This window comes from Salmo salar, chromosome ssa15 (assembly GCF_905237065.1).
Source record: "Salmo salar chromosome ssa15, Ssal_v3.1, whole genome shotgun sequence".
NCBI classification, from domain to species: domain Eukaryota; kingdom Metazoa; phylum Chordata; class Actinopteri; order Salmoniformes; family Salmonidae; genus Salmo; species Salmo salar.
Window position 1 is genome coordinate 45,793,876 of NC_059456.1, and position 26,626 is coordinate 45,820,501.

General features: G+C 42.2%; 1 protein-coding gene and 1 long non-coding RNA gene across 6 annotated transcripts in view; one reads left to right on the forward strand and one right to left on the reverse strand.

Annotated features, from left to right (window-relative positions):
• ppp4r4 (protein phosphatase 4, regulatory subunit 4) overlaps positions 1-3,513 on the reverse strand; it is a 143,964-nt gene extending 140,451 nt beyond the window's left edge. Inside the window, exons 1-3 of one of the 5 annotated variants that reach the window (XM_014145076.2) lie at positions 3,263-3,513; positions 2,138-2,313; positions 111-184 (exon numbers count right to left, since the gene is read on the reverse strand). In XM_014145076.2, the coding sequence (XP_014000551.2) occupies positions 111-184; positions 2,138-2,227 (164 nt within the window). In that variant the 5' untranslated portion in view covers positions 2,228-2,313; positions 3,263-3,513. Of the gene's footprint in view, positions 1-110; positions 185-821; positions 1,464-2,137 lie in introns of those variants that run through there. The other 4 variants (XM_014145077.2, XM_014145079.2, XM_014145078.2 and 1 more) reach the window with 4 other exon arrangements.
• A 1,946-nt stretch (positions 3,514-5,459) lies between these two features.
• LOC106571699 (uncharacterized) lies at positions 5,460-23,540 on the forward strand. Its single transcript, XR_001320981.2, has 3 exons — positions 5,460-5,469; positions 18,263-18,264; positions 23,187-23,540. It is a non-coding gene; the product is annotated as an uncharacterized lncRNA (long non-coding RNA).
• Positions 23,541-26,626: the final 3,086 nt, after the last annotated feature.

Genomic DNA, 26,626 nt, shown 5'->3' on the forward strand with positions numbered 1-26,626 from the left:
CTTAGGCTACACCTATTGAATCATTTCAAGACGTTTTCATATGGGTCTAGAGATTGTTTGTGATTAAAAATGACTGTGGTGTCTTACAATAGCCCTCCATTCCCCTTTACCTCAGGAGGTAGACCGCCCGCTCAATGTCATTCAAATCCTCGTCCACGGTCAGCTTCTCTATCTCTTCAGCAGTCTGAAAGTAGAACAGTAGACAGAAGATAATGAGAGATTAATCAGTTCAAGCCAAATAAAAACAGACATTGGACAACTTTATCATGGACACATCGCCATCTACAAATCCACTGTGCTGCGGATCAAATCGATAACTAAGTAACTTATGAGGATGCTCACCCATTAGTCACGAACGTCAATTCAACCTTTATTCCACATTGGTTCAATGTAATTTCATTGAAATGACGTGGAAACAATGTTGATTCAACCATTGTGTGCAGTGGGACTCCATTATGTGAATGTGTGTGTGTGTGTGTGTGTGTGTGGGAGGGAAGGTTAACTCCATTCTGGCCCCGTCTGTCGCTTCACTGGCTCTACCACTGTGACTGGGCATCCTATTGCACTAGTAATGACCTGTTTACCCAGACTTGAGTGGGGGTGGAGGGGGAGGAGGAGGGCAAATTCTGGGTTGATGTGGTGAGGGCTGGACAGGATTCTGATCACGTTCTAAATTGACTCAGCGAGTCATAAGTAAGGGGGTTGCAGTGAGGCACGACAGACTGACTGCAGTTATTTCTCTCCGTCCCTGTTTGCTTGCGTGGGAGAGTGTGCGTGGGGGACCAGGGGGAGTGTGGGTGTGTGTGTGCGTAGTCTCTTACGTTGAAGCTTCTCTCATTATCTGAGCCGCCTCACTCTGGATCCTCCTCGACACAGAAAAAAAGAAAGCGGAGCACAGAAAATACACGCCCACCTCGGAAGCAGCAGCCATGCATACAGAATAAGATAGTTAAAGTAGCCTAACCCTTTCCTCACTACCCCACTGTCAGCCTAACAAGTATTTAAAGAGAGGAAGAGGAGAAAGATGGGACTCTAACCCTTTATGTATTCCCTAAGGTTGTCCATGGTTTAATATCACATTTGCACCAAGAGGATCCACAAACTACAGCAGGGAGAATTAAAAAAATGCTTGTGGGCTGCCTCTTGCCAACCCCTGAACTACAGCATAGAGGAGGGTGACTATTTTTGATGGAGAGGAAATCCTCGACTGTTCTGCAGATACTGTCCGCAGTGGAGGAGCGGGCAAGTGAGGGGGAGAAAGTGAGCCAGTGATGCAAACAGCTGACAGAAGCTGCGTCACAGGAGAAAGCGTGTGGGCAACCCCATTACATAGTCAGTTCTTGTTGTGATTTCTGCTGCATTCAAAGCAACTGGGAATTCGGAAAGCACCATTCAAGACAACTGGGACCTTGTGAAAAAACTAGGTCAAATCATAAAGTCAGTGATCTTCAGGTCGGAAAGTCGGACCTCTAGAAAGAGGCCAGAGTTCCTGACTTGAAATTCCAAGTCGGATGACCGTTCAAAACGATTTTCCCAGTCGGAGCTTCCCCCCCCCCAACAGTTCCCAATTGTCTTGAACGCATTGACGTCGGAAGTCGGCGATTTCCGAGTTCCCAGTTGTTTTGAACGCGGCTTTGGTTCGTGCAAGTAGCGATTTAACAGGGGTAGCCTACACTGATGCTGAAATGATAACTGTCGCTGCCGTGTCGCCAGGCTACAGTGCGATAGCATGTTCCACTGACTATTTGTGCGAGGAACTAAAAGTTTTGATATAGGCTAAGTCATGACAATGGCTAAGTGTAGGCAGGTGCCTATGTTTTGCTGTAATAAAGCAGAACCATAACTAAAAAGAAAAGGAAAATAAAAATGACAGATGAAGGTGACATAGCTACATATACATTTTCATATACATATAGGCTATTCGTAACATTAACAAACCTAGGCTTTGATATCAGAATATCTAATCATAGCCTATAATCCTGTTTTTAGTGATGTATGAAATCATTTCAAATGCATTTCTACAAAGACAATTTTCTGAGAAAAAGGCATACAAAACATCACGCGGAATATAGTGAACAAATAGTAGAAGAGCAATATTTCAAACATAATGTTAGTTATGCACTTTCTTGTCAAATACCTTTAGACTCCTGCGTATAGGTCTTTCGATGAATGTTAAGTCTTGCAGATCGTCTACCTGACCAAACAGGCTGGACTGGTTCAAAGTCATTTTGCTGACGAAGATCTGTGTTTTTAGTCTCCTTTTTGGAACAGCTGTCGCAAGTGTTAAAGCCTTGTCATGGTCATGGCTCCAAACTGTGAATGTGTAAGATGAATTCTTTGATTTGGGGAAAGCTGATCCACCCACGAGAAAGCTTATTTGATGTTAGCTAACGTTACTGCCTTGGAACTTGATGGGTAGCAGTGGTGATAGATGATGATGCTGAGTAACGTTAGTTCCAAGCACATCCGAAAAGCATGATCATCTCCCTCTGATTTGACAGCTTTCTATCTATGTTTAAATAATGAAAAAAATACTGTAGCTATGCTTAAATCTCACAAGGTGAGATGTCACCTAATATCCCACCCATCTTGTCACCTGCTATCGCAAACAGTGATGCACTCAATTCCCACGAAAAGCTCTCATCGTCAACTGGTTTGGTTTGGCTACCTAGCTAGCTTTTTAGAATAACACGACCTACGTGCTTGCTAACGTTCCCTGGTGCACTTAGATACGTCGTTTATTATCTTGAAATAACTAGCTAGCTACAGTACTTCATAGTAGAAGTAAATGTTCCCAAGTTCACTTCCTATATTAGAGTAGTTTCGACCTGTTCCAAGTGACAGAATGATGAAGTCCTTTTCGATGGATGAAAGTGATTCATTGCTGCTGACTAATAAACAGATGAGACAGACTTAGCCAAAGCAAAATTCTACATGTAAACCGAAAAATAGTTTGCCAAAATAGCTAACGTTAGCTAGCAATCTTACAACAACATAACTACCAAAGCAAAGCTTTGAAATCCATCTACCCACAGTTGCTACCTATCAAGATTCAAGTTAGCCTACAAATGTAACGTTAGCTAGCTAAAACGTTAATACTGTAGCTAGCTAGCCAGGTTGGAGTTTAACTGAAGTGAAGTGAGTAGCAGATTATGCCCTTTTTGCTGTGCTAAAAACATTACTATCAACAACAGAAAAATATATCTCTACTCCAAGCTAACAAAAAACAATGTTATAGTTTACGTGTTCATTTGCCAGACACCTTGAAAATATCTCTCTCGGCCCTGTAATTTTCAACATAATCCACGCACACGCACATACTGTTTACACCACGGAAACGCACTGCAGCGACTAAAGAGGTTTCCATGGCGACGACATGCTACAGTGTCAGGCTGAAAGAATGTAATGCACCTCGCATCAAATTCTAGTCCAGTACTAGCTAGATAAGATTGAAAATAGTTCGATTTGGTATAGAAGGGTGAAAATGGCCACACTTGTATACTTTTTCGCGCTGAAAAACCCCAGATATAATGCAATTTCAGCAAATCCTCTGGTCGGCCTTTAGCGTCATCTATACGTCAATGTGAAAATGCAGTTACCTGCTTTTACGTTTTGGGTCTAGATCAGCCTTTCTTAAAGTAATGGGTCGCGGACCTGTCAATGGTGGGTCGCAACGTGTCAGAGTACATGTATAATTATTTTATTGATTACTGGAATTGATTTGGCCAAGTGCAACTGCACTCACTCACTGTTCAGTGCGTTCTATGTTTAGCAGCGGTCTCTGCTAAGTTTGGCAGCTACGTAAGTGGGAGATGCCCGTGTGCCTCGCGTTATACCAGATCTTTTTTTTTTTTTTGCCGTTTTCTTGAAGATCCCTCCGCGACCCACACGCTGCAGCGCTGTCGTTCAGCAGCAGATAATGCGCTGTCAGCCACTGATTTATCATTCCCACTCGCCATCACTCACCACTGTCATCAAATGGACTCAAGATAGCCACAAGTTCTGACTGAGCTCAATCGTCATGAAACGCAAATACAGCGATGAATTTCTCTCACATTTGTTTAAGCAAGTCAGCCATATCAGCTATGTTTTTTTAAAAGACACTAAACAAGGCTGAATTAATTGTTTCCCTGACAGACAAGGCTCCACTGATAGCCAGGCGTAGCAGTGGTAAGGATTCACTCCATTGTGCCGGAAAGCTCTGCTGTTGGTACAACTTTATGTAGGCCCTAACAGTTTGTGGGCACCGCTTTTCGCCGTTATAGTGCAATTAATGTATTGTTTAATGTTGTGTTGTGTAGTGTCTGCTGGCATGGATCAATTTTTTTTTGGTTTGTTTGCCCCATCAAGATTTACATGCTAAAATCGCCACTGGTAATGAGTCTCTCAAAACAAACAAACAAATAAAACGACACGTCCTGTCCAAACATCCACAGCATGACGGTAAACCCAGGGAGTTATTTCAGAACAGGGCCGAATGCTTCAGGAAACAGTGCTTCGACAGTGGAAAAGAAAGTCAGTTAGCAAGGTATTGTTGTCATTTTATAACAGGTGACAATAACCAGAAATAAGGGAGTACTGTCTTTCATACTAGTAGATGTGAGTTTCTCTTTCAACAATCCCCTGGCCTTTTACACAGCTAATAGCTAACGTTAGCCAAAACAAGCTAGGAAGCTACTGTAACCGTAAGTAACAGTAAATACAGATGAAGATGAAAAATGATCAGGCCTACTGTACATCTTACTGTGGACATTATTGTTGGAAACAAATCTAGATTGGAACTGTTGCTGTTAAAATACAAGTAATCGTTTTTATTATGAACTGGAATAAAACTGATTGAAGCAAGATGCTTTTTGAGGCAAACACACTCACACAGTTCTGTGTTGCTTATCTACAGCAGGAAGTGGTCTCCTGCCTGACTGCAAAAGCAGTAGATGTTCTGATCCAGTTTGGCACCTCATACCTATGCGAGCCAGGGTTCTCAACTCTGGCATACTTAAAAAACAAGTACAGAAACAGACTCAGTGCTGAGCATGACCTCCAACACTGTCAAAACCCAGAATAGACATGCTTGTTGAAAACTTCAACCTGTGTGATTTGATCAATCAGTTTATTCCAGTTCAGAATAAACAAATAGTTATGATATTTTAACAGCACCAGTTCCAACCTAGACTTTTTTTTCAACAATACTTTCTACAGTAAGATGTACAGTAGGCCTGATAATTTTTCATCTGTACTGTTAAAACTGAGCCTGTGTGTGTGTGTGTGTGTGTGTGTGTGTGTTATACTGTGTGTGTGTTCTGTTATACAGTACATCTGTGTGATGTAATCAATCAGTTTATTCCAGTTCAGAATTACATTTTTTTATTGTATTTTAACAGCAGTTCCAGTCTAGACAGATATGTAAGGGTGTTTTTAATGGGGAAAAATAAACATGAATAGCTATTTATATGAGTATTTCATTTCATTGTTATTTGTTTTTGTCTATGTTGCATTTGTTTAAGGCATAAGGGTAATGAAATGTACCAATATTTACGCATAGTTGCATATTTTCATAAGCGGGTCCCAGGAAAACACAATTTCTAATTTGTGTCCCAGGCTGAAAAAGTTTAAGAACCCCTGGTCTAGATGGCCCCAAAATAGTTTAAAATGTTTGTATAGGACTTTGTTCCTACCATGATGAATGCAACAATGATGAAAAACCATCCGAAATTGCAGTACAATTGTGATATTCACACTTTCAAAGTGGTGTATTAAATACAAAGTTACCATATCCTCCCTGAAGTCAACTGGTTACAATGACACATACTATGATATTATATACTGTGTCACTTTTAGGAAATGTGACAGGAAACACATCCTGTACACGTCACTCTAGGCAAAATCATAGGAATGCATTATGTCCAGCAGGAAGGTTAGTAACCTATTTGAACAAAATGCTTTTATGATGAAACAACAACACTTTTACAGAAAGCCAGGATGTGTCTAACTAAAGATGTTTACTTATAGTGTCATTGCACATTTAACCTATTACACTGTAAGGCAGCTTTTTCCAATATGGCCGCCAACCAGCTCCATGGGGCCAAATAGGACAGGTTTCACAAAGCTGTATTTACATAAATAACGCCCAATGATGGCCTAAAATGTTGAGATGTGGAGAACACAATGAAATGGCTTAAATATGCCATATATACATACAGTGCATTCAGAAAGTATTCATACCCCTTGACTTATTCCACATTTTTTATGTTACAGCTTGACTTCAAAATAGATTAAATATATTTTTTTCTCACCCATCTCCACACAATACCCCATAATTTCAATGTTTTTAGAAATGCTAGAAAATGTATTGAAAATGAAATACAAAAATACATAATTTACATAAGTATTCACACCCATTTGCTATGACACTCCAAATTGAGCTCAGGTGCATCCAATTTCCTTTGATCATCCTTGAGATGTCAGTACAACTTGATTGGAGTCCACCTGTGGCCATTTCAATTGTTTGGACATAATTTAGAAAGAAACACACTTCTCTATATAAGGTCCCACTGTTGACAGTGCATGTCAGGGCGAGGCGGGAAGATGGCGGACAAGGGAAAAAAAGGATGAAAGTGGAACATATTATGAGTAAATATGGAGTATGGGTTTGCACAAGCCTGATAAAGGAGAAGATGGCAGACAAGAAAAAAAGTGGAATATGTTTTGAGTGAATAAGGAATGGAGGATCGCACAACATTTTCGGAAGAGCTAGAGAAGGAAATTTAATGTGATGAGAGTGAGGATTAATTAAATGCGGTGTAGGTTCAGTGATGACCGCTTAGAAGGCGATGAGTGTAGAGGGAAGTGGTGTGGTGAGGAATGTTGGCATCAAGTGCAAAAGAGGGAGACGTGCTCCAGTAGTTCAGAGATGGAACATGACGAGAGAGGATGAGATACCTAGTGAGGACCGCCGAGTTCGAGCCTCATCCTGATGATGACAAGGATGATTCTGGCCCAGTGGGATTGAGATTTGTGGAAAGAATGGATCCTTGTATTCTGACATCTATATGTGGTGTCAGGTTGGGTGGAGAAAAGGTTGGGGACTTTTGAGTCGGTGTAAGTAACACGAAGTGTATGGTTTATTGTGTTTCTTCTGTCTTGAGGGAGCGGGCGCCCCGGACCACCTGACTAGTGACAAGAACTGTGACTTGCTTTGCTCTCTGGAGCATTGAAAGGCATGATAACGGGAGTGAAATTAAGTGTTGAGGAGGATCAGCTGAAATGGAAGATTCCCGGTGTCTGTGACGCCCGACATTTGGTGCGACACAGACCCGGTGGAAAGAGTGGTGAAACGAAGAAGACATTGTCTGTCCTACTGAGTTTTGATGCAGAGTCTTTGCCCGACAAGGTCAAGTTAGGATGTATCAGTTATCCCGTGAGAGCTTTTGTTCCGAAAATACTATGTTTTTTTTAAGTGCCAAGCTTATGGTCATGTTGCAGCAGTGTGTAAGAGGGAGATTCCTAGGTGCGAAAAGTGTGCAGGAGGGCATGAGACGAAGGAATGTGTAGTATCGGTGGAGAAAGTTGCGTGTTAGCTGTGGGGGTCCCATTGGGCTGGAAATCGGAGATGTCCGGTGAGAGAAAGGCAGGTTGAGGTTGCCAGGGTCAGAGTAGTACAGAAAGTGTTGTATGGTGAAGCAGTTTAGAGAGTGGTAGAGTATAATGGGTACAGGGTGAGGGATCCTGAGAGGAGTAGGCAGAGACCAATAGAGACAGATGGGCATAATATGTGCTTCAGTAAGGTGGGTTTCTTAGCATTCATAGCCAAATGGAAAGTAAGTCACAGAAAATAGAGGTTGTGGTGGCAGCTGCAGAGAGGTACTTGGGATTGCAAAGTTTACTGCAGTTTACTGCAGACCGTTGGCCTGGAGTAGGATTTGATAGGGTTGAAGGGTGGAATGGGAAGGTGTATTTTTTTAGTGAGGACTAATAGTTGGCAGGGTGATTTTCCTTTTCCCCAATATTGATTTACCGGAATGTAATGTATTTAGGCCTCACACTCCAGTACAGTAGGTAGCAGTGTATGCACCTAAAAGTTGGATGAGATCTGCCAACCCGATTCTAAAGAAGAAGAAGTGCATGTTAGAGCAGAAACTATACCATGAAGTCCAAGTAACTGTCAGTAGATCGCAGAGATAGAATTGTGAGGAGGCATATCTGGGGAAGGGTATAAAACTATTTCTAGAGTGTTGAAGGTTTCCAAGAGCACAGTAGTCTCCATCATTGGGAAATTGAAAAAATATGGAACAACCCAGACTCTGCCTAGAGCTGGCCATCTGACCAAACTGAGCAACCAGGCAAGAAGGACCTTGGTCAGGGATGTGACCAAGAACGCAATGACCACTCTGACAGAACTACAGAGTTCCTTGGCTGAGATGGGAGAACCTGCCAGAGGGATAACAGTCTCTACAGCACTTCACCAACCTGAGCTTTATGGGAGAGTGGCCAAAGGGAAGCCACTCCTGAGAAAAAAAGCACATGACAGCACACATGGAGTTTGCAAAAAGGCACATGAAAAATCTGAGAGAATAAGGCAAAAGATTATGTGGTCTGATGAGACAAAAATGTAACTATTTGGCCTGAATGCAAAGTGCTATGTCTGGAGAGAAAAAAAGCATGGTGGTGGCAGCATCTGCTATGGGGTTACTTTTCAGCGGCATGGACTGAGAGACTGGTAAGGATAGAGGGAACAATGAATGGAGCCAAGTACAGGCAAATCCTCGATGAGAACCTGCTTCAGAGTGCAAACAAGCTTAGACTGGGTCGAAGATTTAAGTTCTAACAGGACAATGACCACAAACATACAGCCAAAGCGATGCTTGAGTGGCCCAGCCAAAGCCCAGACTTGAATACCATTGAAAATCTGTGGAAAGACTTGAAGATTGCTGTTCACCTCCGCTACGCATCTAATTTAACAGCTTGAGAAAATCTGCAAGGAAGAATGGGAGAAAATCCCCAAATACAGATGTGCAAAGCTGATACAGACATACCCAAGACTCAAAGCTGTAATCGCCACCAAAGGTGCTTCTACAAAGTATTGACCCAGGGTTGTGAATACTTAGGCAAATTATTCCATTTGCACTGTTCCAGACATTATTATGAGCCGTCCTCCCCTCAGCAGCAGATTTTTTTTATTTTGACCCCTCACATTTCAGCCCCCTCTAAAGCCTTGTTCACACTGCAGGCCTTAACGCTCAAATCAGTTATGTGACTACTGACTGTCCAAACAGAAGGTTGCAAGTGACCAAATCGGATGTGTGCGTGTTCAGACAGCAGTAATTTGCTGACAAGGCTAAGCTAGTTGTCATAGTAACGACAGGCATGTGTGCAGTGGTGTGGGCTGATTGGTGGTGGTGCTGGTTTTTCCTATCACTCAGAAGTTATGCCGCCAGCTAATGTGACAACAATGCCTGCCATAGACATTTCCCAGTTGCATTGAATGTTCAAAATCATAGGGTAAGAACACTTATAAAGCCTCAAAGGATAAGATGATCCAACTTTCAAAACAAATTGTTTTTGGCTAGCCACATTAGTCAGCTAACTAGCTACAGTAGTTAGGTAGCTGTTTGGTTTTCCAGCGCATTCACTAGTTTGTTTGTAAACAATTAACAAGCTAGTTATCTACCACATGTTCTTGTCAAACTGTCAACAGAGCAGCTAGCAAGTGACAAGATATGCCGAATAACAGTCTAAAAACCACTAGAGAGCAAATAAATCAGATTTTACCATTCAGATGCAAAAGGTGGCTTGAAATATCAAATTCCATGTGCTATTTACATTTGAGTCATTTAGCAGACTCTCTTATCCAGATAATATTTTTTTAAATTGTTCATACTGGTACCCCGTGGGAATTGAACCCACAACCCTGGTGTTGCAAGTGCCATGCTCAACCATCTGAGCCACACGGGACCAGAGACTGTTCAGACTGCAGGAAAAATATAGATTTGAATCGGATATGCAAATAAATGGGACTTCAAACTGCCAATAGGAACATGGCTATAGTGATCTCAAAATGTTGAATTATATCTGTGGATGAGAATGATATGTAATGCATCCCAAAATAGGGCTTTCATATTAAGCAATATTGTAAGTGTTGTCTTAATTTAAATCAAGAGGGATACATCTGTGATAAACCATTCTTAACATATTGCTTAATATGAAAAACAGTTTTGGAACATGTTATCTACAAGTATCACTGAACATTTAGTTATCACTACGCAGGGGCTGAAACGTGATGTCTTAAAGGGGTCATCTGCAGTTGGTACATCCATTTTTGGACATTTAAATTAATGCAGTGCATTTGGAAAGTATTCAGACCCCTTGACTTTTTCCACGTTTTGTTACGTTAAAGAATTATTCTAAAATTGCTAAAATAGTTTTTTTCCCCTCATAAATCTACACACAATACCCCATAATGACAAAGCAAAACAGGTTTTTAGAAATGTTTGCAAATTTATAATCATAAAAAACAGGTGAAACTGCCATTTTTAACCATTTCATGTGTCTAAAGGTACAAACTCTGCCTTCCTGGTGGCCCAGAGAGCAAATCAAATGCACTAGAAGCCTACCGCTGGCCAATCGGATGGCTCAGATGATTGTGTCTGCAATAATGTAGCAGGAGTAAAAGAAAGCTACAGCAAAGTTGATATGTTTGAAACCACGACTAGAGAGAGACTGTCAAGTAATACAGCAAAAAGCTGTTGTTTTAATGAGCGAGTTCATGTTTAAGTTATTACTCAGCACTGTCAGCACTTTGTATTCAATACTTTTATAAGCCATAAAATGCACTTTCTTCCTATTTCCTCTCAGCACTACAACAAGCAAGTAGTGAATGAGTAGGAAAATGTATATATAGTCTTGCGTTGTTATTATTAGCAGCTTTGGTCTTTTTTAATATCAAGGAATATTTCACTTTTTCTGTTCATAGAAGCAACATGAATTTGTGCATGAGGCAGAAATAATGCAGTGCGACTCAAATTTACCCATCAGCTGGAAGACAGTGTCAGTGGAGTGTCAGTGGAGGAAAGAGAGAGTGGATGGATGTTGAGAGACAGACCCTCAGTCTGCTGCTCTCTCCCTCCGCTGAGACTGACCATCAGATTCAGGCACCATCAGCCCAGTAAAACACAAATAAAAAGCAAACTATTTAAATGTAGGATTCTATTGCGTTGACACGCACCACAGCCTGTACTCTACACAGACCAGTGTTAAACAATCAGAGCTGCAGTAGGCCTATATGCAACACCACACATTGGCTGCTACTGTAGGCTGAATGATAGAACAGCTATTTCCATGTTAAAATGTTAAGGGATGCATTTTCTCCATTGTGTTTGATGGTAGGCCATTCTGGTAGGGCTCCATTATGATCAAATAGCCACAGTACCCTACCTGGCCACTGTTAAAACTGTAACTTAAAGCAGGTACAGCCTCAGTGTTCACAATGTTCAAGTTGCTCAGCAGACCTGAAATTTGTCGAAAACAATTACAGGGAACATTGCTCATCACATAATGCAGCCCCCACCAGTCTTGAAAATATGGAGAGTGGTACTAAGTAATGTGTTGTATTGGATTTGGCCCAAAAATAACACTTTGCATTCAGGACAAAAAGCGAAGTGCTTTGCCAATTTTTTTGCTGTGTTACTTTAGTGCCTTGTAAACACGATGAATGCTACTCTGTACAGGCTTCCTTCTTTTCAGTATTGTGGAGTAACTACAATGTTGTTGATCCATCTTCAGTTTTTTCCTATCACAGCCATTCAACTCTGTAACTGTTTTAAAGTCACCCTTTGCCTCGTGGTGAAATCCCTAAGCTATTTCCTTCCTCTCCTGCAAATTGGTTAGGAAGGACGCCTGTATCTTTGAAGTGACTTGGTGTATTGATACAGCAGCCAAAGTGTAATTAATAACTTCACCATGCTCAAAGGGATATTCAATGTCTGCCCTTTTTTCTTTTACCCATCTACCAATATGTGCCCTTCTTTGCGAGACATTGGAAAAACTCACTGGTCTTTTTGGTTGATTCTGTGTTTGGAATTCACTGCTCGACTGAGGGACCTTACAGATAATTGTATGTGTGGGGTACAGAGATGAGATAGTCATTCAAAAATCATGTTAAACACTATTATTGCGCTCAGAGTGAGTCCATGCAACTTATTATGTGACTTGTTATTAAGCACATTTTTACTTCTGAACTTTTTATTAATTAGTAAAAATTTATAAAAACATAATTTCACTTTGACATTATGGGGTATTGTGTGTAGGCCAGTGGCACAACATCTCAATGTAATACATTTTAAATTCAGGCTGTAACACAACAAAATGTGTAAAAGGTCAAGGGGTGTGAATACTTTCTGAATGCACTGTACATTCTCTTGAAGGTTTTTATTTGACTATACCGCCACCTGGTGTATGGATAGATTACTGTACTCAGTACGTGGATAAAAAGGTAAGGACAAGCTCCATAGGTCTACATTTCCAATAAGAATTTGGTAGTTGGCTTGCTTTTATGATAGTGAATTGCAGCTTGTGCTTTATAATTCATTCTTATTACTCAGGACAATTTTTTAAATAAAAATCTTACTACTCGAAACCCATCGTCCTCTTGGCTTCAGTAGCATTCTAAACTAAGATAATCCAACCAACCTACTGGGTGCCATGCGTTGGTTGTTTTGGTTGTGTTATCATTCAGTAAGATGGGGGATTGCTATATAGCCTATTGTCCATTTCTGGGATTTGTTCATAACTGCCTGAAAGCATCAGATTAAATAATAGCATTAAAACAACTAGGAATTACAGTGCATAGTGAAAGTCTACACACCCCTTGCACAGTCTTCACATTTTGCTGCCTTAAAATTCAACTACATTTTTTCCCTAATGATGTTCACAGCCTACTGTCTGTGTGAAGAAAAATGATAGAAAATGTTCAAAATTATTCAAAATAGAAAACTAGGATGTCTTGATTGCCCATGTCTTCACACCACAGAGTTAATACTTAGTGGAAGCAACTTTGCCAGCCATTACAGCTGTGAATCATTTTGAATAAGATTCTACTAACTTTGCACAATGCTTAGGGCAACATATATCCATGTTGTTCACATTGATTGACAGCAATTTTCAAGCAGATTTAAGTCAGGACTGAGACATATATCCATGTTGTCCACATTGATGGACAGCAATTTTCAAGCAGATTTAAGTCAGGAACACTAAACACCTTTTGGAAAGCCGTTCTGGTGTGTCTTTGGCATTACAATTACCAGGGTTAGGTAATCAGAAGACTGAGGCAGGTTTTCCTCTAACTTTTATCTGGGCTTTACGCCTTTCAAATTTCTTTTGGTCCTGACAAACTCCCCAGTCCCTGCCGGTGACAAGCATACCCATAACATGATGCTGCCACCACAGTACGTATAAGAGCAGAATGTGTAGATTGGAAGGAAAAACATTCAATTGATTCCCTTTTTAGATTAAACTTTAAGGAGTGAAAAATAATCAGTGCTTCCTCAAATACATAAGTCATCAAACAGGCCTCGTAACATGATTTAAGAGATATGTGATCATGAGATAAACATGCTATCCAAACAGAAATGCATGGGATGTGTGCAGGACCAGATTACAGAACGGTAAAAAAAATATATCATTGAGTTAATAAAGCCGCATACAAACATGGTCTCTTTTTTGTTTTCTTGAGTAAGGCAGCTCCAAAATGTAGGTGTTTCAGTCTAACACAGTGCTTTCTGTGATGGTGGGGCAAGCCAGCAGAAAATACGGAGCGTTGCATCGTGATTGGCTCAGTGTTCTGTCACTCATGGGGACACTATGTTACCGCAAAGTCTAAGGGTAGACCTCGAAAATTCTAGCCTCTTGGGTGCTGCCATAGAGTTACATTAGATGTGCCCATCCAAGACGGCTCAAGATACAATTACGTCAAATCACGCTATATCTACAGTAGCGTTGTTTGGACTGATCCTGTCAACATTCTACTTTCAAAATCTTAGCTAGCAGTCATCATCATGAATCAAGTCGACAATCTACTGGCAAATCCTTTTTAATCCTTGTCATATGAAGATAAATAATTAAGAGAAATTAGAGATAAAATGTATCGGTGCTCATCGGCCATTGGACATTACACAACAAGTTGGAAATCGCAAATTCAACAATGAGTGGTTTGGAAGGAATCAGTGGCTAACTGCAAGCATTGCAAAGCAATCATTAGCCTGCTATTCAGTGGAATGGCTGTGGCTGTGTGGTCCCAAGTCTAAGATTATTATATTTTTTTCCTTGTTTAAAATTATAAACATTCAACATTGGCCATGCTGTCAATGAAGCATGATGTGTGCCGTGCTCAAAACAACTGTTAACTTGGAACTGCAAAATCTTTAGTGAGTTCAAGACAACTGTGAACTCGGGAAAAACGAGCTACGACTGGGAAAATACGTTTTGAACTTTCATCCGACTCGAAATTGTAAATCAGGAACTCAGGCCTCTTTCTAGAGCTACGACCTGTAGATCACTGACGTCATCATGATTCAACTTTTTTTTCTGGAGTTCCCAATTGTCTGGGACCATAAAGCACCATAAATGCCAGACTTTGATGACAGTTGATGACAACATTTGCCCGCGCAGGACCGCTGTGCCACCTTCCTGTTCAAGTGAGCAGAGCACAACAAAGTGAGTCTAAAAATGTCTTGTACGCTGCTGCATAAATGATGTAATATGCCAGGGAGATATGTATACTGTAACTAAGGAAGTAACACTAGGTGTATGTTGTGTAGTAAGTTGTTAGTAGCCCATGTGCCTCGCCCTAATAATTTGGTCCCTTTTCACCTCTAATTTCGCTTTCATTGTCTGCTTGTCTGCTTATATGCCCCCATTATTTATTGGTTCTGACTTGGTGTACAGGGAGAACACTGTAAGAACGGCCCATGTTCTGAATTCTGTCACTGTACATTTAAAAAGTGCTTAACAAATAGTTATTTTGACTACGTCCATCCTAGCTCGCTCATTAATGTCTTAATCGAAATTACGGATAGCCTCTTGTCCGCTTGTCGTCCCCTTATGCCATAGTTTGTACATTTCAATTGTCAGTAGAAACCACATTTGTTTTAAGCAAGTCAGCCATATCAGCATTTTTCTTTTAAAGGCAGTAAATGAGGCTGAATGAACTGTTTCGCAGCCAGACAAGGCTCCGCTGATAGCCAGGTGTAGCAGTGGTATAGTGCAATTAATATTGTTTAGTGGTGTGTTGTGTTGTGGCTTTGCTGGCATGCATCCCAGATTTCTTTTTTGCCCCACCAAGATTGACATGCTAAAATCACCACTGTGTGATGACCTAATGCGTTGAATATTGGAGATCATTACAGCCAAAATGACTTTCTTTTCATCCCGCTATGTAAAAAAAGCTGATTTAAACTAGTTTTGTTCAGCTAATAAGATGAAAACATTACTTCAAACTACTTTTGGGTACCTTGTTAACATTTCAACAATATGAACGTTGCTACGTTTCGGAAATAGCAAAGAAAACGTGTAATCTGTTTGACACATTAATGTGACTTACAGATCACAAAGTCATCGAATTTCCACTCCATTCATATGCAAATCAATTTGATTCATACACTGGCTTGTCTTGTTGACATGTTTTTTTTTTTTAGCTTCCCTTCCCTTGTCTTGTCTACACTGAAATAATATTATTTCAGTAGTCCTCCATTATGATACAGTTTTTCCCATCTTGCATAGCTCATTAGTACACCCTTGTGGTTGAATATACTGTATATGTACATAGTGTAGGTCCTAGGAAATGAATAATGTTGAACTAACAAATAGCATCAAGGGATACGTTACAATTTACAACAATGAACACCTTGTGAAACAGATATGAAAACCAACCTGGCAATATTTAAGATTTAAATATATACATTTTGATCTTTTAGTGGTACAGGTGTGTCACTCATTTATTTTCACAGATTTTGTATACACTCACATGGCAATCATAGACTGAAATACTCCATTCTGATGTGTGAAATAGAGAGGAGATGGATGCTGTGTGGGTGGGTAGTTCTGCCTGTCACTTGTTGTCAACAGGCAGCCAGTCTCAAATGGGGGACTTGAAGAAGGAGACGCGAAGTCCAGGCACTGCTGCTCTCTTTGTGTGTTTGCATTGCTAGTGTTTTTAGTCCATCTGTGTATCTCACATATTATGTGCCCAGTATGATACAGCAAGCAAACTTTTTTTAGCAGATAATGACAACATGACAATAAGAGTAATTGTAGATGATGAAAAGTTGGAGGGTGGTTGGTAATGGAGGACATCAGGTGGAGCCACGTCTGGGTGTTAGGCAGAACCCCTAGGTCCTGGAGAACAGGAGCAGTTAAAGGGAACAGGGGATGAGACAGAGACGTAAACAAGCAAACACACAGGTTTCAGGTAGATCAGGTATGTCAAAATTTAGTTATTTCTTGAATTTAAATTAAATGTTCGATTAGACATGCAATAATGTTAATGGTAGACATAGAAAATAAAAGAAAGGATATATGTCTGTTATTTTTTACATCAGAGGAGTTGATGAGGGCAGTAAGGAATGGGAGGAGCTCTCCAGAGATGAAGAAGAGAGGAGGGAATGGGATGAGTGGGCAGATCTTTGGTCAATCAGATGTCACTAGATGCAGAATTTCGTCTGGAGGGAGAGGAGAGAAAGAGTTAAAGGATGAGGAGAGGGGGAAGAGGCAGAATCAAGAGACAGGAAGTGCAGGGGCTAATTCTTCCTGTCACTTGTCCTCGACAGGTAGCCAGTCTCAGAAGGGGGTTTGAAGTTTTCTCAAGCTGGTTGTTGTCTTGTCCAGTCGCCTCAGTCTCGGAATATGGTAGAACCCTTGGAGATCAAAAGCAGAGTAAAGGGAAGAGGAGGAGCCAGGGCTGGCGGGATGAAAAAGCAAACTCAAAGGTTATGTAATTTTCAATAACGGGCCTGGTTTAGTTGAAAGCTCTCTCTCCACGTCAAGGTATAGGCCAAGATACGTTTTCTTTATATATACAGCAACAGTCAGAAGTTTGGACACACCTACTCATTCAAGGGTTTTTCTTTATTTTTACTATTTTCGACATTATAGAATAATAATGAAGACAACAAAACTTTGAAATAACACATATGGAATCATGTAGTAACCAAAAAAGTGTTAAACAAAAATATATTTGAGATTCTTCAAAGAAGCCACCCTTTTCCTTGATGACAGCTTTGCACACTCTTGGCATTCTCTCAACCAGCTTCATGAGGTAGTCACCTGGAATGCATTTCAATTAACAGGTGTGCCTTGTTAAAAGTTAATTTGTGGAATTTCTTTACTTCTTAATGCTTTTGAGCCAAACAGTTGTGTCCAGCTTTCAGTGGTCGACCGTCCAACTGCTCCAACTGGAGGTTGTTTGTTTCCACGAGGTAACCCTAGGAAGACATAAAGAGAAAAATATCAGTGTTAGGAAAATCTAAAACTAGCTTCAGGTTATTTTGTGTGCAAATGCAAATAGTTATTACATGAGATTTTAATATTCACCTTAACGGATGGTGACCCTAAGCTAGGAGCGAAAGAGCAGCAAGATTTCCCAGGTCTTGCCTACCTTTCGTCCTTCTTCCAAACCAAGTCATTCTCCCGGATGTTGAAGCACTTGGTCCCATTCTTGATCCTCCTCCGGTAGCTCTCCTTCTGCTTCTCCTGTGCCTTGTCGATGTTCAGTCTCACTATGTTTGATAACAGAAATAAAAAATATATTTTATATTATTACAAAGCCATCTCTTACATATCTCTTAGAGGGCCAGAAAATAAATTAACAACAGACAATCATTTTTTACTGGTCAAAAACCTCCACGTCCTTCTTTGCCCGTACCTGAAGGTGGTCCTCGAAGGCGTTCTGATCTGGTTTGACAACTTCCACCACATCAGGTGGAGTTTCAGTGATCTGAAAGTAAGTTATACAAAAATAGGTATAGACAAACAACAACACATTAAGTCAATCACAAATTTGAATGACTACAGTATATGCAATAATTTGCTTTAATTGTATTTACAATTGTTTTGTTTACTTCAGTCAACAGCGGCTCCCGTCCGTACAGCAGGCAATAGGGTGGGTACTTGGTGGAGGCCTGGACACTGTTGTTGTGTGCAAAGGGAATTACCTTCAGGTTGTCCTCCCACCGTTCCTGGTACCCGTCAAGCGACTTGCCCATGGCAGTCTTAGCGGTCTGGTTGGTCCGTTCATCCAAACCTGGAGGAGGGGGTAGGAAAGGGATATCGATTGACAATGTAGGATATTGAAATATGTCTGATTATAGGAAGAAGAAAAAAAAAATGTCAAAAAACATAAACAAACCATTGTTCTGTGGATGATATGCAGCGGAGACCTGTTCCTTCACCCCCCAGTCCTCGAACAAGGCATTGTTGGTCTAGACTTGGCTATTTATATATACTGAACAAAAATATAAATGCAACATGCAACAATTTCAATGAATTTACTGGGTTACAGTTCAAATAAGGAAATCAGTCAATAATCTATGGATTGCACATTTTAGAGTGGCCTTTTATTCTCCTCAGCACAAGGTACATCTGTGTAATGATCATGCTGTTTAATCAGCTTCTTGATATGCCACACCTGTCAAGATTATCTTGGCAAAGGAAAAATGCTCACTAACTGGGATGTAAACAAATTTGTGCAAAACATTTGAGAGAAATAAGCTCATTTCAGCTCATGAAACATGGGACCAACACTTTACATTTATATTGCTTTTATATTTTTGTTCAGTATAGTTGGTGACAGAGTATAGCCTATAATATCCTTACCTTGCTCCAGAGTTCATGACCTCGATCACTCAAGATGACCTCAGGAGCACCGTGGGTGTTGAAGATGTCAATCATTGCCTTGGAGGTGGCCTCGCCAGTCTTGTCCTTGATAGGTATTATACAGCATGCAAATAAATTTTGCTTCCAAGCACCCTATTTAATGCGTTACAGAAAGGAATTTAGAGTTAAGCATGTTCTCTTTCTTTACTGACGTTAACGGGTATTGGTGAAGTAATCAGTCGCCGTCAGACACCTGCGGTTGCCATTCCTGAATTTCGTGAAGGGTCCGATAAGGTCAACCCCTAACATTTAAAGTGTTAGAGAGAAGATGACTTTGTTCTTACCCGTATCTGTGTCATACAGTATGCATATTTTCATGTATGTAAGGATACTGACACACTGTTGGCATGTGGACTAATATGTTGTTGAGTTGTGTTCTTACACTGGTACAGTCATGCCCTATGAGAGATGTATGACTGCGCATGTGCGAAAATAAATAAAGTGCATTTTCCCCCGTTCTGGTTAAAACACCAATGATGAACATGTGTGTTTATTCCTCCGTTAAGTTAACCGGTATTCCTGTCCTGAAGATGTCAGCACCAAAAGGTTATGGGCCCAGGAGGGAACATGGAAGCCGATGGAATAGATTATATTTCGACGGAGATGAAAAAAACTACGAGTTATGGGAGACAAAGTTTTTGAGGCACTTGCGTTTGCTTGGGCTAAAGGCCGCCATATTGAGCGTGGATGAAGATGAAGAAGACAGAGAGAAAAATGAAGAAGCCTACGCCGAATTGATACAGGTTTTGGATGATAAAAGTCTTTCCCTGATAATGAGAGAAGCAGCAGATGATGGGAGAAAAGCGTTGAAGATATTGAGGGAACATTATGCAGGTAAAGGGAAGCCACGTGTGATTAGCCTCTACACTGAACTAACTTCTCTTCAGAAAGCCGCTGACGAAAGTATTACGGACTATATCATTCGTGCTGAGACGGCTATTACAGCACTGAGAAATGCTGAAGAGACTTTAAGTGACGGGCTGTTGTTTGCAATGATTCTGAAAGGTTTTCCCGAATCATTTAAGCCGTTTGCCATCCACATAACGCAGAGTGACGAGCCGACAACTTTTGGCAAGTTCAAAACCAAGTTGAGGAGCTATGAAAGCACTGAGAAGTTTAGCGCCATTTCCACTGACGACAACGTGATGAAGGCAAGTAACATTAAAGTTAGCTGGCCAAGAGGGAGAGATAAAGGGACCGAGATAACCTGCTTCAACTGTGGCCAGAAAGGGCACAAGGCCCGGGAATGTACCGTTAGTGGAGAGCGCAAAGAACGGAGACAGTGGTGTAGTTTTTGCAAGAGCTCCACTCATACTGACGCAAATTGCAGACGAAAAAGAAGAGACAATGTGAAACAAGCAACAGATGCTGAATGCCACACATTTGCATTCAGAATAAGTGACTGTCAGGTTAGTGGACTGAAACAGAAAGGGCTGATGGTTGATACGGGAGCAACGTCACATATAGTCACGGACATCGGGAAGTTTAAGGAGTTTGACGAGACTTTCAAACCGTAAAAACATTCCGTGGAGCTGGCTGACGGAACAAGAACGAATGGTGTCGCGGAGAGGAGAGGTGCAGCGGAGGTTTACCTGAGAGACAACACGGGTCGTTGGGTAAAAACAACGCTGACGAAGGCGCTGTACGTGCCGTCGTTTCCACAGGACATTTTCTCTGTTAAAGCAGCGACAGCCAACGGAGCTTCAGTCAACTTTCGACAGGGGTGTAACAAGCTCATCCACAAGAACGGTACCACTTTTGACATCGAGGAGTACGATAGACTTTACTATCTTAACACTGTAAGTGATGAAAATGATGATGGATGTCATGGGTGCTATGATATTCACACATGGCACAAAATTCTTGGCCACTGTAATTTTGAGGATGTGTCAAAGTTAGAAAATGTGACAGAGGGAATGAAAATCACAGGTAAGATTGACAAATCTACCCTCAACTGTGAAATCTGCACTCAGGGAAAATTTGTTCAGAGCAGAAACAGAGAGCCTGATGAAAAGGCAAAAGCGGCTCTTGAGCTTGTGCACACTGATTTGGCTGGCCCTATTGAGCCAGAGGCGAAAGATGGGTTCAGATATACTCTAGCATTTACGGATGATTATTCAGGGGCAGTTTTTGTGTATTTCCTAAAAGCAAAGAGTGATACTGTAAAAGCTACTGAGAAGTTTATTGCTGATGTGGCCCCTTATGGGAAAATAAAGTGTGTCAGGTCAGATAATGGCACAGAGTTCACAGCCAAAGAGTTCCAGTCACTGCTCAGTAAGAACGCCATAAGACATGAAACTTCAGCCCCTTACTCACCCCATCAAAATGGGACCGCTGAGAGAAATTGGAGAACACTGTTCGAAATGGCAAGATGCATGCTACTTGAAAGCAACCTACCAAAGAACTTGTGGACATATGCTGTAATGACTGCTGCAGTAATTCGCAATAGGTGTTACAATAAGCATGTAGGACAGACTCCACACTACATGTTTACTGGGAGAAAGCCTGATCTTTCAAAGATGAAAGAATTTGGATCTGTTTGCTATGCATATAGACAGAACAAGAAAAAGTTAGACTCAAGATGTGAAAAGGGTATTTTTGTCGGGTATGATAAAAATAGTCCAGCATACCTAGTCTACTACCCAGACACTGGGAAAGTTCTTAAAAACAGATTAGTCAAGTGTGTTACAAAAGGTGTAGTCGAACACCAAACTCAGACAGATTTGGAAATCAGTGATGATCTTCATGGGGAGAGATTTGAAAACCCCATGCCGAAAGCCAAGATGGCAGATCAAAACTCAGAAGAGTCACAAGATGTGCAAATTGAGACTTCAGATGGTCAGAGTCCACGCTATCCAGACAGAGCGAGGAAGAAACCCCAGTACTTAAAAGACTATGAGTGTAAAGTGAAATGTGATGACCAGATACCACCTAGTGTTGATTACTGCTACAGAGTAATGTGCAATGCACCACAAACCTTCAAAGAAGCAATGATTTCACCAAAATCAGAGATTTGGCTACTGCTATGAAGGAGGAGATGGATTCCCTTAGGGAAAATGATACATTCACATTAACCACACTGCCAGAGGGTAAAAATGCAGTGGGGGGCAGGTGGGTCTATGCGGTCAAAAACAATTCAGATGAGACTGAGACATACAGGGCAAGATATGTTGCAAAGGGGTATAGTCAAGTGGCAGGAATAGACTATAAGGAGACTTTTTCTCCAACTGCAAATATGACATCAGTACGCTGTTTGATGCAGCTAGCAGCTCAGTATGACTTAGAGTTACATCAGATGGATGTCAAAACAGCATATCTACATGCTCCTATTGACTGTGAAGTGTACATGGAGCAACCAGAGGGTTTTGAAGTGTCGTGGAAAATTGTCTTAAGAATAACACTTCTTACAAGAACTTGTAAATTCAATATAGACTTTAATACAGAGTAATAAAGCCGAGCTGGTCCGCGGACAACAACTCCCTTCCTTGGGCCCCGGCTCTGCTTTTATGCATATACAATACATAGGTCCATCCTTTATGTAAATGAAGTAAAACCCCCTATGCGTTCTGCCACCTTTTTCTTTCAACCCAATGGATAACGCCCATATCTGCTTTTAGCTCTAGCATATTGATGGCTAGACTCTCCTCATATGGATATGAAAATAATGCCTGCATTGCATGCTTACGCTTGGCATATATTTAGTCATGGCCATACATACAGCTTGCCTGGCCTTTGCGTGGTTCCTGCTTGGGGATGTATAGCCATCTGTTATTTCCACTCAGGGCCTGCTGCCAGTCTCCTCTTTCGCTAGCTAATGTATTTCTATTTTTCTTTCCCTCAGCAAGTCTACCTTTCTCCCACAGAAGTCAGGTCAGATACAGATGAGCAACTAGTCTGCAAACTGAACAAGTCACTGTACGGCCTGAAACAGTCAGGAAGGAACTGGAACAAAATGTTGCATGATCACCTTAGTGAAAATGGTTTTACACAGAACCCAGCTGATCACTGTGTTTATAACAAACAAACTGCAACAGAAAGGATAATTTTGATAATTTGGGTCGATGATCTAATTATCGCTGCTAGTGATAGTGACTCACTCACAAGTGTAAAAGAAATGTTAAGTGAAAAATTTAAGATGAAAGATCTTGGGAGGCTTGGACATTTCCTAGGCATTGATTTTACACAAAGTGAAGGGAAGATAAAGGTACATAACCAAGATACTGGAAAGGTTTGGTATGTCAGAGATGTAAACATGTCGACATCAGATCTGCACTCAGTGATGGTAAAATAAGTATTGAATATTGTCCAACGGCAGACATGGCTGCAGATGTTTTGACTAAACCTGTAACGAAGTTCAAAAATGAAAGATTCTTGGGTTACATGTTTGGAATATAAACCGACATTTGTGAGATGAATAACTGTAAGCTAAATGTGTTGATAAAGTTAGGTTGAATACGACTTGTACAGTATAAGAGCAAGTGGGGGTGTTGGCATGTGGACTAATATGTTGTTGAGTTGTGTTCTTACACTGGTACAGTCATGCCCTATGAGAGATGTATGACTGCGCATGTGCGAAAATAAATAAAGTGCATTTTCCCCCGTTCTGGTTAAAACACCAATGATGAACATGTGTGTTTATTCCTCCGTTAAGTAAACCGGTATTCCTGTCCTGAAGATGTCAGCACCAACACACACGCACACATGATATAATATTGAACTCTGCTGTGGTCAAATAAAGCAACCATTACAAAAACAACTTATCAGTGCAAAACTTTCATTGTGACACACTTACTTCATATGACATGGTGAAAAAACTTTGATGGCTTCAACTCCGACGCCACGGTCTTCACCCTCTCAAATTTCTGGCAGGCTAGACAGGTTGAAACATTGTGTTCTCTCTGATATGACATTCATTGAAAGTCTACTCATTTCAGATATAATAGAATTTGATTGATAAACAAAAGGTTATTTCACTTGGCCAGCTGTCCACAACCTTGACAATCCCATGCCAGAAGAAGCGTAGGTTGATTTTGGCAATCATGCACTTCACTCCGAAATGGCCAGCATGCATCTTGGTCAGCACAGCCTCCTTCTCCTCCTTAGTGAAAATCACCCTCCTGTGTGGTTGGCCATCCTTCCCCCATAGGTACTGTACATGTGCTGCAACTTGGTCTCAGAGTATTTCGTATTATTCTGTATGTAAATCCGAGACACTCCATTTAGTATGATATGTTATGTTTCATATGGTATGTATTAATTTGTGGATGTCCCTCACCCATTTCGTATGATATTGTCATGTCCTGACCAGCAGTCATGTCCTGACCAGCAGTTGTTTAGTATTTTGGTCAGGATGTGGCAGAGGGATGTTTGTTTTGTATGGTGGGAGATTGTTTCTTGTTTTGCGTGTCTGAGCCTTACAAGACTGTTTTGTTGATCGTTCGTTCTTCGTTTGTTATTTTGGTGTTTTCTTGGTTCAAATAAATATCAAGATGAGCATCCACATTCCTGCTGCGTTTTGGTCCTCCATTCCAGACGACAATCGTGACAGAATCTCCCACCACAAATGGACCAAGCAGCGGAGTAAGGAGCAAGGGGAATTCGGTGAGGACCGGGAACGCTACCGGGGTACACGACTGGAGAGGAAACCGGAGAGGCAGCCCCAATATTTTTTTGGGGGGGCACACGGACAGATCGGCGGAGCCGAGGATGGAACCAGAGCTAGTCGGGGTAAAATTGGAGGTGAGAGAAACAGAGACTATTAAAGGAGTTGATGGGAAAATTGGAGGAGAAAAGGATGAGAGAGCTACTGTGTTGGTGTAGCGTTTATTACTAGTCCTGAGGTGCGTGCTAGCTGTCTGGTGAAGATAGTACCAGCACCACGCACCAGGCCTCCAGTTCGTCAGCCCAGTCCAACTCGTCCTGTTCCCGCTCCCCGCACTAGCCCTGAAGTGCGAAACCCTAGTCTGATACCTCCAGTACCAGCACCACGCATCAGGCTTCCAGTGCGTCAGCCCAGTCCGACTCGTCCTGTTCCCGCTCCCCGCACTAGCCCTGAGGTGCGTGTTCACAGGCTGATACCTCCAGTACCAGCACCACGCATCAGGCTTCCAGTGCGTCAGCCCAGTCCGACTCGTCCTGTGCCCGCTCCCCGCACTAGCCCTGAGGTGCGTGTTCCCAGTCTGATACCTCCAGTACCAGCACCACGCATCAGGCTTCCAGTGCGTCAGCCCAGTCCGACTCGGCCTGTTCCCGCTCCCCGCACTAGCCCTGAGGTGCGTGTCCCCAGGCTGATACCTCCAGTACCAGCACCACGCATCAAGCTTCCAGTGCGTCAGCCCAGTCCGACTCGGCCTGTTCCCGCTCCCCGCACTAGCCCTGAGGTGCGTGTCCCCAGGCTGATACCTCCAGTACCAGCACCACGCATCAGGCTTCCAGTGTGTCAGCCCAGCCTCGAGAGTTCGGCAATAGTGTGCAGTCCAGAGTATCCGGCAACAGTATGCAGTCCAGAGTATCCGGCAACAGTGTGCGGTCCAGAGTATCCGGCAACAGTGTGCAGTCCAGAGTATCTGGCAACAGTGTGCGGTCCAGAGTATCCGGCAACAGTGTGCAGTCCAGAGTATCCGGCAACAGTATGCAGTCCAGAGTATCCGGCAACAGTGTGCGGTCCAGAGTATCCGGCAACAGTGTGAGGTCCAGAGTATCCGGCAACAGTGTGCAGTCCAGAGTATCCGGCAACAGTGTGCAGTCCAGAGTATCCGGCAACAGCGTGCAGTCCAGAGTATCCGGCAACAGTGTGCAGTCCAGAGTATCCGGCAACAGTGTGCAGTCCAGAGTATCCGGCAAACAGTGTGCAGTCCAGAGTATCCGGCACCAGTGTGCAGTCCAGAGTATCCGGCACCAGTGTGCAGTCCAGAGTATCCGGCACCAGTGTGCAGTCCAGAGTATCCGGCAGCAGTGTCTAGTCCGGAACCAAGGGAGTCTGCCTGCGACCCGGAACTGAGGGAGTCTGCCTGCGACCCGGAACCGAGGGAGTCTGCCTGCGACCCGGAACCAAGGGAGTCTGCCTGCGACCCGGAACCGAAGGGGTCTGCCTGTGACCCAGAACCGGGTGAGTCTGCCTATGACCCGGAGGGGTCTGCCTGTGACCCAGAACCGGGTGAGTCGGCGTATGACCCGGAACCAAGGGAGTCTATCAGCAACCCGGAACTGAGTAAGTCTATCGACGATCCAGAACTAAATATAAGTAACTGTGTTTCAAATGAGTCTGCCTACAGTGTGGAACGGAAGAGGTCTGCCTACGATCCGGAACGAGGGGAGTCTGCCTACGGCCCGAAACTGATCAAGTCTGTCTGCATTCTGGAGGACAGTAGGCCGGAGCCTGAACCACCACCTGTATAGGTGGGTTGGGGAGGGGGGGTGTAGCACAAGTGCCGTCGGTGACGGCAGCCACCCTCCCTTCCCTCCCTTTAGTTTAGGTGGATTTTTTTTTTTTGGGGGGGGTTCTGTTTAGTTATGAGGTGCATCCGGGGTCTGCACCTTTAGAGGGGGGTACTGTCACGTCCTGACCAGCAGAGGGAGTAGTTGTTTAGTATTTTGGTCAGGATGTGGCAGAGGGATGTTTGTTTTGTATGGTGGGAGATTGTTTCTTGTTTTGCGTGTCTGAGCCTTACAAGACTGTTTTGTTGATCGTTCGTTCTTCGTTTGT